Below are 15,260 nucleotides of genomic sequence, written 5' to 3'. Positions count from 1 at the left end.
CCCCCAACACAGAAGCAGAGCTAAGCCACAGCACAGCCTCAGCAGGGGGTCCACTGATGTCTGATGATTTGTGTGAGTCTCCTCTGGTTAATACATTCCTAGTACACGAGTGCAAGTACATGAGCTGGAATATGTGAGGAATGCATGTAGCGGGGTTTTATTGAACCAAGACGTAGCATAGCTGATTTCAAAATGGGATGTGACAGCTGAGGAAATGAACGGACAAGCAAGCCTCAGATGACAGAAAACACTCAATGACCCACTTTTAACATGAATCCAAGGCTGTTTCTTCCCTCCACTCACAGATAATCAGTACCTCCCTTGCTTTCTGTCATGGTTAGTGTTTCCCTGCCTTCATGAATCGTCCATCTAATTTCTCCCCCGTGTTGCAGTCAGCAGCATTGCCAATTCCTCCATATGGGATACCATCAGTGCATCATCTGGCCTGCCGCTATTGTACATTATACAGAATCCATGTGTTTCTCGGCAGCAAGGTCATTTTCTGGGCTTGTTTACTTTAGTTGGAGCTGAAGTGAACAAACAAGGCTGGAACATCGCTGCATTCTGTACTGTGAGATGGCAGGTTTAGTGTAGAGCTGGTTTTTAATCACACAGCCTCAGAGCTATTTTTGATTGTTCTATTGTCTCTAAACAGATACACAATAAAATCATCTGTTGATTTTTGTTCAAGAGCAGCAATGAGCGGCAAGAGATCCTTTAAGTGAAGGTGGAGAAGACAAGACAGCAAAACGATTTAGAAAAATATAAGTAATTACAGGTTTACATGGGTAAATGTACGTATAACATAGTCATCAATGCATGCTGGGAAGTCGCTATTGCCCCCAGGAAATGCAGCTATGAATGGGCTGAAGAAAAACACTGATTTTACTCCAGAGTTACCTTTTTTTCCAATCACGTACAGATTCTACATGTAGTAGCTTCAAAATCAGAAATAATAAAATCCTTGATTATTGCAGACAGGCATATGCAGGTGAGATATTCCGCGCCTGTGTAACCAATTAAATACCCTATTGTACTCTGCCACAAGCTTTTAGTGTCAGTAAATATTTTGCAGCCGGCTGAAGATTATATTAATATTGTTAATATAGTGTAACTAATGGTACAACAGCATGCATCAATTTATGGGCAACACTGCAGCACCATTACCAGGCTTCCAGATTAGCTTGCCCACCAGTGACCTTGAGTAATAGCACACAAATGTATTCTAAAGAATCATGTGACATGGGAACGCACACACGCACCATCGCAGATACCAGCAGGGAATATCAACATGTCCATTTGTGCAAGTAGATATAATGTGCAATTATGAGGGGGGAGGGTGTGGTTGCAGGGTTGTCAACACAGTCACAGCAAACTGGGTGAACCCGCCTGCAAGTAATTTTGAATATTCAGATATCGGAACACATGTGAAATGATCTAAATTTAAGTATGCGTGTTTGTGTGCAATCTCGCAGAAGCGCAGGAGCAGGGTGCATCAGGAAATAATTCCAAGTGACACTCTGGTGATTATGAAAATAATGAGGGGAACTACAGGCCATGAGATCTTCTTCAGCCAGGCTCCCCTCTATTTTTCCTCCACTTTCTCAAAACATGCCAACTTTGCAAAGAGAGCATTTAAATTAGCGACACAATTCTCAAGTCCTATTGAGTTGCTGAGCTATGACAAAAACCATGCTTGAAGATGTATTTACTTCGTTTTCTCTGCAAAAACTCGTAACTTGCTACCAAGCTATGCCATGAACTGGCTAAAAGAGCTGATTCACTGTTACTGAAGAGATCCTTCTAGGAATCCGTCTGCAGTGGCATCTAACCCTTATCTGACATATGATATAACCTCAGCTGCCTCATTATCCTGAGATTAACAGCTCATTGTAAATTGTAGCATCTGTCGAGGAGCAAAGCGAGGATCAACCGTCAGTTAGGAACCACTAATCCGAATTATGTGAGGTCAGCAATATCAAAACATTACCCAGTTTTTTTACACGTGCACATGGACTTGTTGAAACATGAAGAAAAAAGGCCTATGTGAAATAGGAAGTTTACATTTTGAAGAAGACTGGTTGACTTCTCCACTGATCTCCCAGTGGAGACCGGGTGCTGAAGCGTGAGAGTCTTTGAACTGTTATTTCTGGATTCTAATATTGTTCACTTCCCTCTGGAGGTCTGTAAAAACATCTTCAATCTGTCTGTTGCTGACTGACTGGGGTTGGTGGGTGCATGACTGCATGCAAATGCTGACAGGTTGTCATGGGATGTCGCTGTTGAGATGTGGCAGACTGGAAATAATGTCCAGTACTGTCAGTATTTCTTTAAAGGTCCACTTCAACATTTTCACCATTTAGAAAATCCATTCATTTGCCAACCAACCATATATTGTAGCTAAAGGTATATGGTTATCTGATTGCCTTTAGCTAACCTTTTTCATCCAATCTTCTTTTAGCTAACCATTTCAACTGTTTATCCATTTATTTAGTGAACTATCTTTACTGTTTCTGTTCTTTTAGCTAACCATTTCAACGGTGTATCTGTTCTTTAAACTAACTATTTCAATGGATTGCGCATTATTTGATCTATAATTTCAACTGATTATCTTTCACTTTGATGCACCAATTTGTAATTCTAATGTTTATATTTTTTTGTGTGATTTGGTATCACTCCACAATCTTTCCACAAACAGAGAAGAGCTCGGCGCCCTGAGGTACCCAGCTATGTTCTTCCTCATTTTGTCAGAGTGCATGAATGTCAGTTGCTGGATAGAAATCCCTTCACCACATGCAACAGCTCGACTGTTGGCAAGACAGCAGGGATGGTGCCAGTGTGCCATGCTACATGCTGATACAGTGGGCCTCTTTGTACGGTGAGCTCCTTTTCAGACAGGAGCAAAAGCTGCAGGAGCGACGCCACAGTGAGGGGGGGGGGGGGGGTTTACAGTTTGCATAAACCGTGCTTCCATCCTGGCAGCAGAGCGGGGTGGTGGTCATGGAGGGAAAGGGTTATCGTCCAACGGGAACCTCGCGCCATAAATGTTCATGCTATGAATAAATTTACATCAAATCAACACGGACACTCACTGATGGAGCAGATATTCTAAAAAGAAATCGGCTTCATTGAATGTCAGCGATGAAAATGGAAATCCGCATTGAATGCAGACAGTCCAAAGCACATATCCATCATTCTGTCGTTTTCATTTAGCTTAAGAAATGTGATCAGTGGTGATGATGAGGGGGTGACTGAGCAATCACAAAAAGCCAACATTCAATCTCGGAGAGATAACAAAAGGAAGACGAAAGACGGCTGTGGATGGCAGGATGCCCCTGGGGCGATTATGCTGTTATTATGTTGGAGAGGACTGCTGAGCTGCGGTGTGGGGCAATTAGAGACTGGAGGATTGACTGGGGGAGGGTCCAGGCACAACAACCCGTCCTTGAAGAGAAAAGGCGGAACACACCGGATACAGCAGCAACAGCATGAAAAAAATAGCAGATGTTAGTGGATTTAAGAATTGAAATGGCAATCATCTGCTTATTTCCAAGGAAAGAGGCTCTAAGCTTCTTTCCTGTCCATTAGAATCAAGAGGTAATACATGGAATTGCATGCTGAACTTTATGCTGCGCTGGTTTAAATGATTTGTCTGGTAAGTATGCGACAATTGTTCTGGTCCGGGATAATGTGTGCAAGCGGACGAATCTGTTGTCCTCATTATGCAACACTGCAGACACAGTGCTGAGGACATTATCCATGTGTATTATCTTCAACGTCACTCTGCTCTGGAAAGCCCTGACTAAAAAACCCCACAGAGGGTCCAGAAGCGATCCAGCTGGGGAACATGGGGACAAAAAGCAAAAGCCAATCCCAGAGTATCATTTCAGCAGTTTATGGACGGTAGACAGGGGTCTCAGCCTTACAACTATTGTGTGTTGTTGTTAAACGTGTAGATAACGGATGTGAAAACAGATTGAGTTTTATGAGACACACAGTGCGACTGTTCCCTTACTCTCACTTGAGTAACTTAAGCCTCTGAACTTCACCTCTGATGAGATCTCCATTGTCACCTCTCTTAATATAACAGATCTCCAAGTGAAGAGGACACAATGGGCAGTGAAAGACGACAGTAACACAAGCTTGGTGGTGTGAGATGTAACAGTTGGCATTGCCAAGTATCCTGAGCCCTCACAAACATACTCTGTTTCCATGCCCTCTGGCCTTGAACAACTTCAGCGGAGCAGGTGTCTGCACACATTCTTTACATAAGCTCTTGTCAAACATGGTGCACAGCAACAAGGCCTCACAGCTGCAGGACAATGGAGTCATATTAAACTACAGCACTGCAGCCAGGCGTGCACGCACACAGCCGGAGTCGAGGTAACAACAGTCTCTACAAGGTCAGCTCATAGCAAAACTACAACGTTAGAGTAGCACAAAACCAGATTGTGTGAATCTATCAATAGAAATAATTACAAAAGCCATTTACAGTTGCATTTAAAGTATAACACTAAAAATAAGAACTGCCTTCTTTCCGGTTCATTAACGTGGGAAACAAATTATATGCTGTTGCTGATGTGAACCAGACAAATAAGTATTAACGCATCGCAAATATGCAACCAGCTATTAAACAGACCCCACAATTACACCTCAAAAACGAAATCCAGATGTGCAAATCCACATAATGCATAATGAATATCCTTAAGAACATGCTGTAGTTTTTTCTGTGTTATTGTAATAACTTTACGTAACATTCAAATGTGTAATATAACTAACAGTATATTTTGTTAGAGGTACTATAACAACATACAGCTTCCTTTACTAAATCTAAGACAGGCTCCTGAGTATTTTTGACCTCAGCCATTTTGGTAAAGTGAAAAGGCCCCTACAATAGATGCAATAAAGACAAATTAAGACTGAAATTGATAATCTAGATTAGCGTGGGTACATTTCTTACGGTCATTCAATGTTAGTATGTAAAACATGAAATAAATTCCTGAATATTAAAATAACTTAACCTGAAACTTTGTATTTTTAGGATCATTTAATCTGCTGGGGTCAAATGCTTTGAAGTGAGGATTAACTCTTTTTCTGTTTAGTACCTCAGCCAACTTCACATTAGACTACTTCTGTACTTTGATCAGAGTTAGGAATGTAAAAGTGAGTTTCACCGTTTCATGGTTACAGCTTCATTTGGTAGAATAATCCAGGTCAGGCCATTCCTGTTGACTTTCTTGTTGTTCCATCTGCATTGGTATGAATTTTCTCATTTTTCTACAGCATACAGAAGAGGAACTGCCCCAGTTATATACTAATGATCTATTGGTTTTTCTTACAGTATACTTGCCTTTAAATTGTGATATTAAGGGTTATTTAAGAGCAATCAATTCTTTTTTCTTACTACCTATTTGGTGACCTTCTAGAACTAAGTCGGATTTGCTGCTGAAACCATACACGCATTTTTTTCCCACGAGCTGCAGTAGAAGCAGTCTGAACAGAAACGGGCGACGCATACCTCCTCTCTGAATCCTACAATTAACTCTAAAGCTCTCAATTACAGATATTCCACATCACAGAAGCCTCAAAAATGTCACAGTCTGTTCATGTTACCAACACACACTGTGTGAGTGCACACAACAAAGGAAAAAAAACATCCAGCGACACACTCCCACAAAAACCAAATGTGACAGTGACGGATCAAGAACAAAGAATTAGCACCTGCAGATAAAACAGTTCAGGCCCTTTTCAAGCCACTTCTGCTGTCACAGGGCAAGTAGGGCTGAGCTGCATGATGATGGGCAGGGTGCACCGCAGTTTTCAGCAGATCAGTGACATATTGATGAAAGGCGTGCTTAGCCCCTTCTCTGTAGCCCCTTTGCACCCTGAGCCCCTGGCTGTGGGCCGAGTGAGCGGGTGTCCTGCCTCTGGGGGCCAGCTACAGAGCAGAACCGCCGACCAGGAGGACCTGAACAAGAGGCCTTTCTCTCACTGTGATGTAACCCCCCCCCCACCCACCCCTTTGACTTCTGCAGGACTCTGGCAGCATCTCAGCTTGTTCTCCCCCTTTGGTCAAGTTGGGTTTTCACATTGCGTTGGCTCATGCTTTAATTGATTTACATGGAGCGCTCACACTCCCGCAACACAAGACCATGTAAGGCAGTGCCAGCAAGCCAAGACAGCCAGACAGCTGGCCGTCGCTAAACAACAAGCAGACGTCTACACACTGAGAACGAGCTATTCGAGGGTCCCCAATGATACAATGGAGTGTATTCTGTGCACTGTAGAAAAGACGATGTTCTGACCTCTTGGTCTGTCTGGGTTTTGAAGTGATACCACCTTAAAAGTGGAAAAAAGGAACATTCAAATACTGGAATGCATGTGTAAGATTTATAATGTAAAAGATTCCCGGGAAACTTTTTATTTCAAGTTAGACATGCACATGAGGAAATTTCTATATAGTCCTTGGCATGAAGATATAAAAACCAATTACACTTTTCACTCTATGTATTTCAGTTACAAACCACCAGAGAAATACATGACAGTTTTCACCTTTTTTCCCCTTAAAAAAAATATTGGCCTTGACTTTGAGTTAACATCACCAGCCTTTTTCACTCTCTCTGCATTTAATCAAGAACACAATCCCTTCTTGAATAAATAACAAACATTTCCTGCGACGGGAAGGCCTGGATAACCCCTGGGTCGAGAGAAAAGAGGACAGCCTCCAGTGAGAGAGATAGCCAAGTGAGTACAGGGCGGAGGAGGGGGAGCAGAGAGGAGGAGGAGGAGGAGGAGGAGGAGGAGGAGGTACAGTCTGAGTCATAAGGTGGCTGAGGCTCTGAAGGACGAGCATGAAGAAAAATCGCATCCTTCACCAGGAGATGAGCTCTGCTTGCACCATGTCAAATAGATCCTGAGAGGAGGTGGGAGAGGGACACTTAAGTCTCTGCAGACCCACAACATCAACAGAGCCCTCACTGGGTCAACATCGCTCACCCATTAGGTCCCTCTACAGCACACATAAATCCTCCTGGGTTAATGTAAAGCTCACATTCAGACCTGCTGGTACATTATGAGTGGTCTTTCCTCCTGTGCTGCTCCGAGCTGATTATGGCTCCAGCTAACTTCACACTTCCTGGTCTGCAAAATACGATCGTCGCAATTGATTAAGACACGTCTGATCATAACCAAAAATATTTAAAACGTGTGCATCTTTGTCCTGAGTCGACCACCTCCTCGTCTTTCACTGAGATGCATAAATCCACACACAATAGGCAACTAATTAAGCAACAATATAATAGGAAATAGGCATCAACCTAAACTCTGAATTAAAAATGTTTTCCTGAAGGATCCAATCTTCCACAGATTAGCACCAGTGGTTTGGACAGGAGAACGGCTGCAGTGTGAATGAATGCTCGGGTCACAGCATACTGCTGTACTGTTACAATACACTTTAAATGCCAACATGCATAAATCAGGAATTAATTAGAGGATGATGAGGGGTAGCGACACCCTCAGTGTGCTCCTGCAGATGTCACATTCATAAACGGCTGTTACTGTACTAAAGCTGCTTACTGAAACATGCATTGTCGAGGCTGTATTACAATGGTGAGAGGGAGAATAGGCCGAAGGCTGGACGAAGCCCAGGCTGTGCCAGAACTGCAGGCCTCTGCAAATCAGACACACGACTGCGTTGCTCTTGTGTCATAAGGCCGAGGCAGCCAACAGACGACCGGAGAGAGCATTAACGAGGGTTACGTTGATGCCGCAGATATTTTCCACATGCAGTTAGAACACAATGACGCTGCACTGTGGCGATGGGTGTGCTACGCCCCAGACAACAACAAGACAACCCCCACTCCCCTGTCATCCCTGAGCCTTTATTCACGCCTGGACTTCATTATGAAGTGATGCAGAAATCATTATGGGCTATCTGAAAGAATTTACAAGGCAATGATTCAGTCAAAGTCATGTCTCACCTACACAGAGGACAGAGGAATCGGCTAAAGACTGAGAGACGTACATCCTTTTTGACAAAATACAGAATAAAAATACTCTTTAATTTGCTTTACACTATTCTTTCAATATATATCATTTTCTCAGTATTCATTTTTCTTTTACGTATAATCAAATCTCAACTTAAAAAGCAAGGGGTCAAAAATCCTTTTTACTATAATTTGGCCAGTTTTAATCTTAATATTTTACCCTGCAAAGAAAATCAACATTGACATGCATGACTAATACAGTGTAAATACAGCTCAGTATTGTATCTTACTATGCCTCATCTGCTGTAACATTTGGGTTTAGGAATGAGACCTGTGCTGCCACCAGGATGCTGGGACGGCCGCAGCACACACACTGTGTAACCTATATAAAGACATTGTCCATCTTTATATAGATTAATAAGGCATTCTTCATTATACATCTGCAGTTGAAGCCAGTGAAGAAAACCTACCACAGATGTTATCTGTCATAAATACAAATTTATTTTTTTTCACGAGTGAATTCTTTTTGTTTGTCTTTGTTTGTTTCTTGTCGGTTTAGCTATAAACAAAAGAAAATGGCAACATCTATCTTGATAAAACTTCTTTGAAATCTAATTCTTCAAAATATTAGTGTGCAGTCAACTATAAAATATGATAGATTATGTGATTTAATAAAACAATAACATGTTAAAATAATAATAATGCTTATTTTAAAAAGTATTTAGGCACATTTTAAAAAATAAATCCTATAAAGCCTCAGGATTTACAAAAACTGGACTAAAAAAAAAAAGTCTTAAATAAGACAGATAAATCAAATCGAGGAGGTGGAAATAATCTAAGTGCTGCATTGTTGTCACCTTTAGGGAAAGCTCGAGATGAGGTGATGGCAGAACAGGTCTTTACTGTGCAGCCTACACATGCACCAACGTGGAAAACACGTTGGATGCAATATGATGACACTGAGATGTTCAGCTGGAACATTGTGTTTCCAGAAGTAGTCAGTCCCCTGAACAAAACTGAAGTGAATGGACAAAGAGGAAATGAAGTGCTTCTCTCAGTTTCCTCTCATTAATAACAGTTGGGTGTGGGGGCCTAACACATTTTGTTTATCTTGATTAAATTAAATCAGAGGATAAATACTTCCTCTGCTGGCTGTGTTATTGTCAAGAGGCTGAAATGTGATTTTAATGTCAGTTTTTCATTGAATTTGTTCTGTGCAAGTATATCTGATATTTACACTTTGCCTATATATTTAATTTAAGGTTAAAATGTAATTGACTCTTATAAATCTGAATTCGTTTCATATACAAACAGTTGCAGATTTGTTATCAATAACTAGTTTAACTTGATTGGATTGATCCAGTTCAGATATGGATCAAAAAGAGGTTAAAGATGAGTGTAAACCTTTGGAATAAATCCAAATTAAAGCAGGTACACCTGTGCACACACACAGAGGGAGCAGACGTGGCCTGTTCAGTGGTTTCCAGTGATTTCCAGCCCGGTAAACACAGTGAACCCTCTCCAGAGAACCAGCACTGGTTTCGGGGATGGGTGTCCTCTCGTCGCCCTCTTACCTTTTTGTGTCTGTCTTTGAAAGGTAACGCGGGCCAGGGCATCTCCTGCAAAAAGTCCTGCCAGTGTTTCTGGTCCTGGTCCGACGAGATGAAGACGATGTCCAGTTTGTCCTTGTGCTCGGAGGTCTTCTTGAACCGGCTGTAAAACTCGCACAGGCTCCCGTTGAACTGCTTGCACGGCGCGTTCAGGCTGCATCCGAAGAAGAGCCCGACCAGGGACAGCTTGGCGCCCAGCGAGTGCACGTCCACCTCGGCTTTCTCGCTGTTGACGAGCCGCTCCCCGAGCAGACCCACCAGGAACTCCGACATCGCAGCGGCACGGTCCGCGAACACACGACGTTGCCCTCAGCCGAGACAGCTGCGCATGTAAACCGCTGCGTTGAGGCGACAGCACCGCGCTTCCTCCGCCTCCGGTGTGACGGGGGTGTTTCTCTGGCTGAGCTCCGGCTCCTGTGTCGGTGCTGCGGTCTGTGAAGCGTCTCGCCGCCGCTCGTCCTCCTCCGGTGTGCGCGCTGTGCAGGAATGCGCTCCGCTTAAATGGCCCTGACTGCAACAGCGACACTTTCACCATGACAACTGGTTATAACTGTAACACATAAACACGACACTTTGAGGATCTGTATGTGTTAAATACTGCAAATGGAGCTTTTAAATCAGAGTTACATGTTTTATTTCCCTAAATGTTGTCTAATCTTCAGATTATATTTATCCTGATTCTAGGTTTGAGCCCAAATTAACATCAGATATTATCAAATGCTCCTGATTCATGAATTCATAATCAGCTTTATTAGACAAGTTTAATTTATATTCTGTAATTTGTTTTAAAGATAAGGCTGAGGGCCACTAAACACTATCCTTATGAATCTGCTGCCACCTAGTGTTCACAGGAGGAGAATACCTTGGCTACTGGCAGCATCACCGAGTTCCAGTGATGAATAATAACGAGGTACATTTGTTCAAGTAGCCCGGACGATAGAGACAAAAATTAGATCAAGACGAAACTGTTCGTATCAGTAGGAAATGATTCTCATCATGATAAATGTTACTTTATTATTTCTTTTGGTTTAAAGGTCCAGTGTGTAACATTTAAGTGAAAGGGATCTCATGGGTGAAATTGAATATAAAATATTCCTAGCAATGTTTTCACTAGATCACTAAATTGTACAAATTGTTTTCTTTACTCTAGAATTAGCTCTTATATTTATATCAGGAGCTGGTCCTCTACGGAAGCTGCCATGTTTTTTACAGTAGCCCAGAATGGACAGACTAAACACCTTTTGAGTTTTTTGACAACTTGAAGTCTACAACAGGTTCTCTTTCACATCTGGAAGGTAACTGAATACCCCATTAAGCTGCAACATGCAACTTCACCACTAGATGTCTCTAAATCCTACACACGGAACCTTTAAAGACTGAAATTGGCTCATGATTGAAGGTTATGGTTTAAATGACAAACACTTGACAAACAGCAAAACGTTTAACTATTCTCAAGTGGATGTGTCTAGTATGTGTCATACCTCCTCACTGTGCTAATACAATCCAGCATTATATAAGTATATGTTGAACCATTGTTGTATTGCTACTGGTGAAAATGATATTGCGATAATTATTAATAGTTTTATTGCCCAACTCTTATTCATGTATTGTAATTAAATGAAGTTTTCAGGTATTTGTAATCAATTTGAGTATTTCTATTTTAAGCTACTGTATACTTATACTAAATTGCAAGTTACCTTCAGCTTCCCACTGACATTTGTATCTACTAGTTACACTTAACAAGTAGATTTCACTTTAAAGAATACATTACATATCAAATAGACTATTTTTAATGTTACAACAAATGTATATCAAAATAACTGTAATTATCAAATTCGTCATAAATTCTGATTGTTAAAGATTCCAAAAATTTTCCTTTGTCTCCGTCTGTCAAAACCTCAGGTTGATCTGCTGCTATTGCGAGGTGATTATGATAAAATAAGATAATCCTTTATTCGTCCCACACTGGGGAAATCTGCAGTATCCTAGCAGCAAAGGGAATAGAAAAATAAGAAACATCAGTTAAATAAAAAGAAATGAATACGTGAACATGCTGTATAAACACAAGCAAAGACAAAAAATAGAAATAGTAAAAGAGCTCAAAACTCAGCTAGAGCTGCTGCAACAGGCTGCCACCAGAGTGGCACTATAGCACCATCTTGAGCCACTGCAAAGAATTGAAGCATCAGTATTATGATTTAATAAAGTTGCTTAGTTTCACATAATTATACATTTTACAGCAGAATGATACGTTTTACTCTTGATACTTGAGGTACATTTCCTTTAGTAGGACTTTGAAAGCAGAACTTCTATTTGCCATAACGTAGTTCAAAACTCTTGTTAGTTTTACTGGCTAAAGTTTTAGCTTGTCACCAATTGGGTCATTAAACAACAAATTACACAAGTTTTCTTCTGCCACAAATGTTCAACACTGAGTGTCACTTTATTCAAGTCTTTTTGTAAGGCAAAAAAAATAAATCACATTAAATGGTCACAATAAAGACAAATCCAAGATATTCTTATAATTCCGTAGTGTCTTACATTACATGTGAAGAAATGTGTCAACCTCAGGACTGACTGATTGTACACAGAGCAAAACAAGTGAGAGTTACATCTGCTCTGTTGTTCCAGTATAGAATGAATGGAATGGCTGTTTATTACAAGCGATGTTCATTATTTCAGTCGTACACTTGATGATTTGTATCAAATTACAGAAGGAGATGCGTCTGGTGAAAGGTTATCAATATTCAATAATGCAGGGGCGCTGAAACTGAATGGTGGCAGCCGTTCAACAGTGGAGAGGTCTTGAATGCTTCATGAGTGATGTGAGCAGCGCAGCATCCCTCAGTCCTCAGTGAACATCATCCTCACCAGCTCTGCTTTGAAGCATTCGTCCTCCACCAACTTCTGAGGCTGAGACAAACAGATCACACAGCTCTCTTTTCATTTTGCTGCATATCAGAGGTACTTAAAAAGTAGTATTCAAAGTATTCAAACTAAATTCAGTCTTTTTATCTCACTCATCTCTGAGGATGTTTCGGTAAAATATTCAACAGTTATATTCTGTGTTGCAGAATCAAGCAAATTCCAACTGTAGTTATTCTTACTGTGCCATATCTCAGTAGGGTGGGAACTCCACTCAACTTCAGAGTCTTCTTGAAGTCATTATTTGGATTCTTCCAACTGAAGCATGAAAAAGACATAATCAAGACGCTGATATGATGCAAGACATATAAAGAACAGGCTTTGAAAGCGTGAGAAGGATTTTCAGCTCAAGTTCACTTTTATTCCCTAAAAACTTCCCTTGCTCTGAGAGAAAAAAGTTCCAGAAGAATCATGTTTTATTGACTTGTCTATAAACGATTGATTATACGAAACATAAAATGTGACAGGTATCAGATTACGTTTTTACTCATAAATTATTTTTTTTTTCATCTGTGATGATTGAAAGGTTTAGTAAATGTTTTTAAATGTATCTATGTTTTAAACTGTGCACCCCATGATGACTAACTCTGCTTTCAGTTTAAGATAATGGGATCTTAACAAATAAACAAGGTGAAACAAAATACTTTATTGTCTCTCATATTTTACTGTTTCTCTCACTTTAACTTGCTGAGCAGTCTAACAATCAAAGGCCAAATTGAGATTCATACATAGTCAATTGTTGAAACTAGTAGTTTATCTATTGAAAAGAAAATGTTTAATTTTGATGATCACATAGGACAGTTAGTGATCAAGGCTGGATTAACAACTGAGCAAAGCACTGCATATCGTTTTTTGTCTATGTAATCTGAATCATTGCAAATTTGTTAGAACAATGACGTCAATTATCTACTCTATTTTCCCATCCTCCAGGTTGCATCTTTGTATAAACAGAGGGAGTCATGGGCTTAAAGATCTTCACTGTTTGGATTTATGCTGTGATCTTTTGTCCTTTAATCAAACTGCTTCAAATTCTAATGTGTGCAAAGTAACTGAACAGTAATTGAACATTTGGTAGTATTATTCTTCTGAGGATGTACAGTAAGGCTGAGACCAACAATTATCAATACATCTAATTTTCTATAACAATACATTTATCAGCCAATCTTCAATCTACAAAGCATCAAAATGCCACTTGTGGGTCCCTGAAGCTTAATTCAATATATTCTAATCCCTGATTAGATGTCAATAATGCAAACAAGTTGAGTTGACCATCAGAGAAAGTTGCTAAACAAGCAAATATTCACATCTAAAAGATGTAACCTGTGAATTATTTAAAAAATCCTTCAACAGTATCAATCAACATGATTTCCAATTCATTTTCAGTCAACCACCTCAACTCATAATATAATTTTTAGAGAAATAATAAATCTGCATATGTACAGTAGCAGTTAACAGAACACATTTTGGCCTCAGTCTCACAGCAGGTTAATCAAGCTTTATTGACAATGTATGAAGTAAGTTACTGCTAAGTCACAAATATAAAGAGTTACTTGTATTTTCATTTCCTGCTGCTATACAATTATTTGGGCTGTATAGGCCACACTGTAAGTTAAAAGAAATGTTAATTGAAAAATCATATGTAATAAAGCAGACGTCTGATTCTTCAAAAATATTTGATAATGCAATGATCTGTAGTCGTGAATTTAAGCAGCACATGTCATGTGTGTGACTAACAGTTTGTTTTAAGATGTTGTAATAATAAAGAAGGGTAAATATACTGACTAAGCTCTTTCTCCAACTTGACAGTAGATGAAGACAGATCCTTCAGGAAGATGATTCATCTCTCCTCTCACCACAGGCTCAGCTGAAAGAGAAGACCACAAACTGTTGCGATTGCAAATCAAAGTGCACAAGATAAGAAGTTAATATGCATCACAATCAATGCAACACCTCACACCCACAGACTGTATATGAGCAGACCTGACTCACTGCCACAGCAAAGAGAAGTCAGCTGCATTTGCAATGGAGTTTCCCCAAAATGGAAGAACAAGCATCTAATATGTGTAATAACTGTGGCGTATTTAAGTATCTGATTTACCTTTCACACAGTCTGGACACCAGCTTGCTCCCTGAGCGTCTTTATCTCCAGAGAAATAAGCAAAGATGTCTTTTCCTTTTCTCTCAGACACAGCGTGGCAGAATTCTCCATATCCGCGCACGTTCACTACTTCATACTGAGCCATGGTTCACACCGAGTTTATGTGAAGGCTCTGTGAGTTCAGGTTAAAGCTGGGATGCCCCAACAAGTGTGGAGAAATATTTCTGATCCACTGACACTGAACCTGGGAGAAATACTGCAAACTTGACACAAGCACTTCCGGTCCTGTGCAGAGCTTCTTAAAGGGACAGTGCACCTGCAGAATGCAGCGTTTAAGATCACTATTTGAATTTTAGTGAGGTACAGATCATTTCACATATTCAGAACACACAACAGAAAAATGTTTGTATTATTGATGCATGTGTATATGTAGATTCAGGCCTATTCAATTCCTGCATAAGCCAAAATATTTCCTTTTTGTAAATGATATACTCACTTTCAAAGGGGAAATATTCCCTTCCTGCCTAATTAACATCTCTATATCTGGTGATTTTTGATTATTCTTATGAACTACCTGTATAAAGTGTTAAAGTTATTCAAATGAGCATATGCAAACAACTTGTGCTGAAATTAAAAAAAACG

The 15,260-nt window shown here is 40.2% G+C and overlaps 2 protein-coding genes across 2 annotated transcripts in view; both read right to left on the bottom strand.

The window, feature by feature from the left end:
* Positions 1-10,066, bottom strand: part of nxn (nucleoredoxin) — a 54,944-nt gene extending 44,878 nt beyond the window's left edge. Inside the window, exon 1 of the mRNA XM_020088419.2 lies at positions 9,560-10,066. Within this exon, the coding sequence (XP_019943978.1) occupies positions 9,560-9,868 (309 nt within the window). The 5' untranslated portion in view covers positions 9,869-10,066. The remainder of the gene's footprint in view (positions 1-9,559) is intronic.
* Positions 10,067-12,000: 1,934 nt separating this feature from the next.
* On the bottom strand, positions 12,001-14,904 carry txndc17 (thioredoxin domain containing 17). The gene is made up of 4 exons (XM_020088127.2): positions 14,619-14,904; positions 14,303-14,384; positions 12,703-12,778; positions 12,001-12,508 (listed from the first exon to the last, which is right to left on the bottom strand). Exons 1-4 carry the CDS (start codon positions 14,761-14,763, stop codon positions 12,440-12,442), a joined length of 372 nt encoding a protein of 123 aa, XP_019943686.1. The 5' UTR covers positions 14,764-14,904; the 3' UTR covers positions 12,001-12,439.
* Between the last annotated feature and the right edge of the window lie 356 nt (positions 14,905-15,260).

Source organism: Paralichthys olivaceus, chromosome 11 (genome assembly GCF_024713975.1).
Source record: "Paralichthys olivaceus isolate ysfri-2021 chromosome 11, ASM2471397v2, whole genome shotgun sequence".
NCBI classification, from domain to species: Eukaryota; Metazoa; Chordata; class Actinopteri; order Pleuronectiformes; family Paralichthyidae; genus Paralichthys; species Paralichthys olivaceus.
This window is presented reverse-complemented; position numbering and strand designations above follow the sequence as displayed.

Excerpts from the sequence above, each read along its gene's own strand:
- txndc17 (XM_020088127.2), bottom strand. The coding sequence starts at position 14,763 with ATGGCTCAGTATGAAGTAGTGAACGTGCGCGGATATGGAGAATTCTGC. Across the intron at positions 14,385-14,618 it reads GTGTCCAGACTGTGTGAAAG|CTGAGCCTGTGGTGAGAGGA; the intron begins GTAAATCAGATA and ends CTTCTCTTTCAG. Across the intron at positions 12,509-12,702 it reads CCCTACTGAGATATGGCACA|CCTCAGAAGTTGGTGGAGGA; the intron begins GTAAGAATAACT and ends TGTTTGTCTCAG.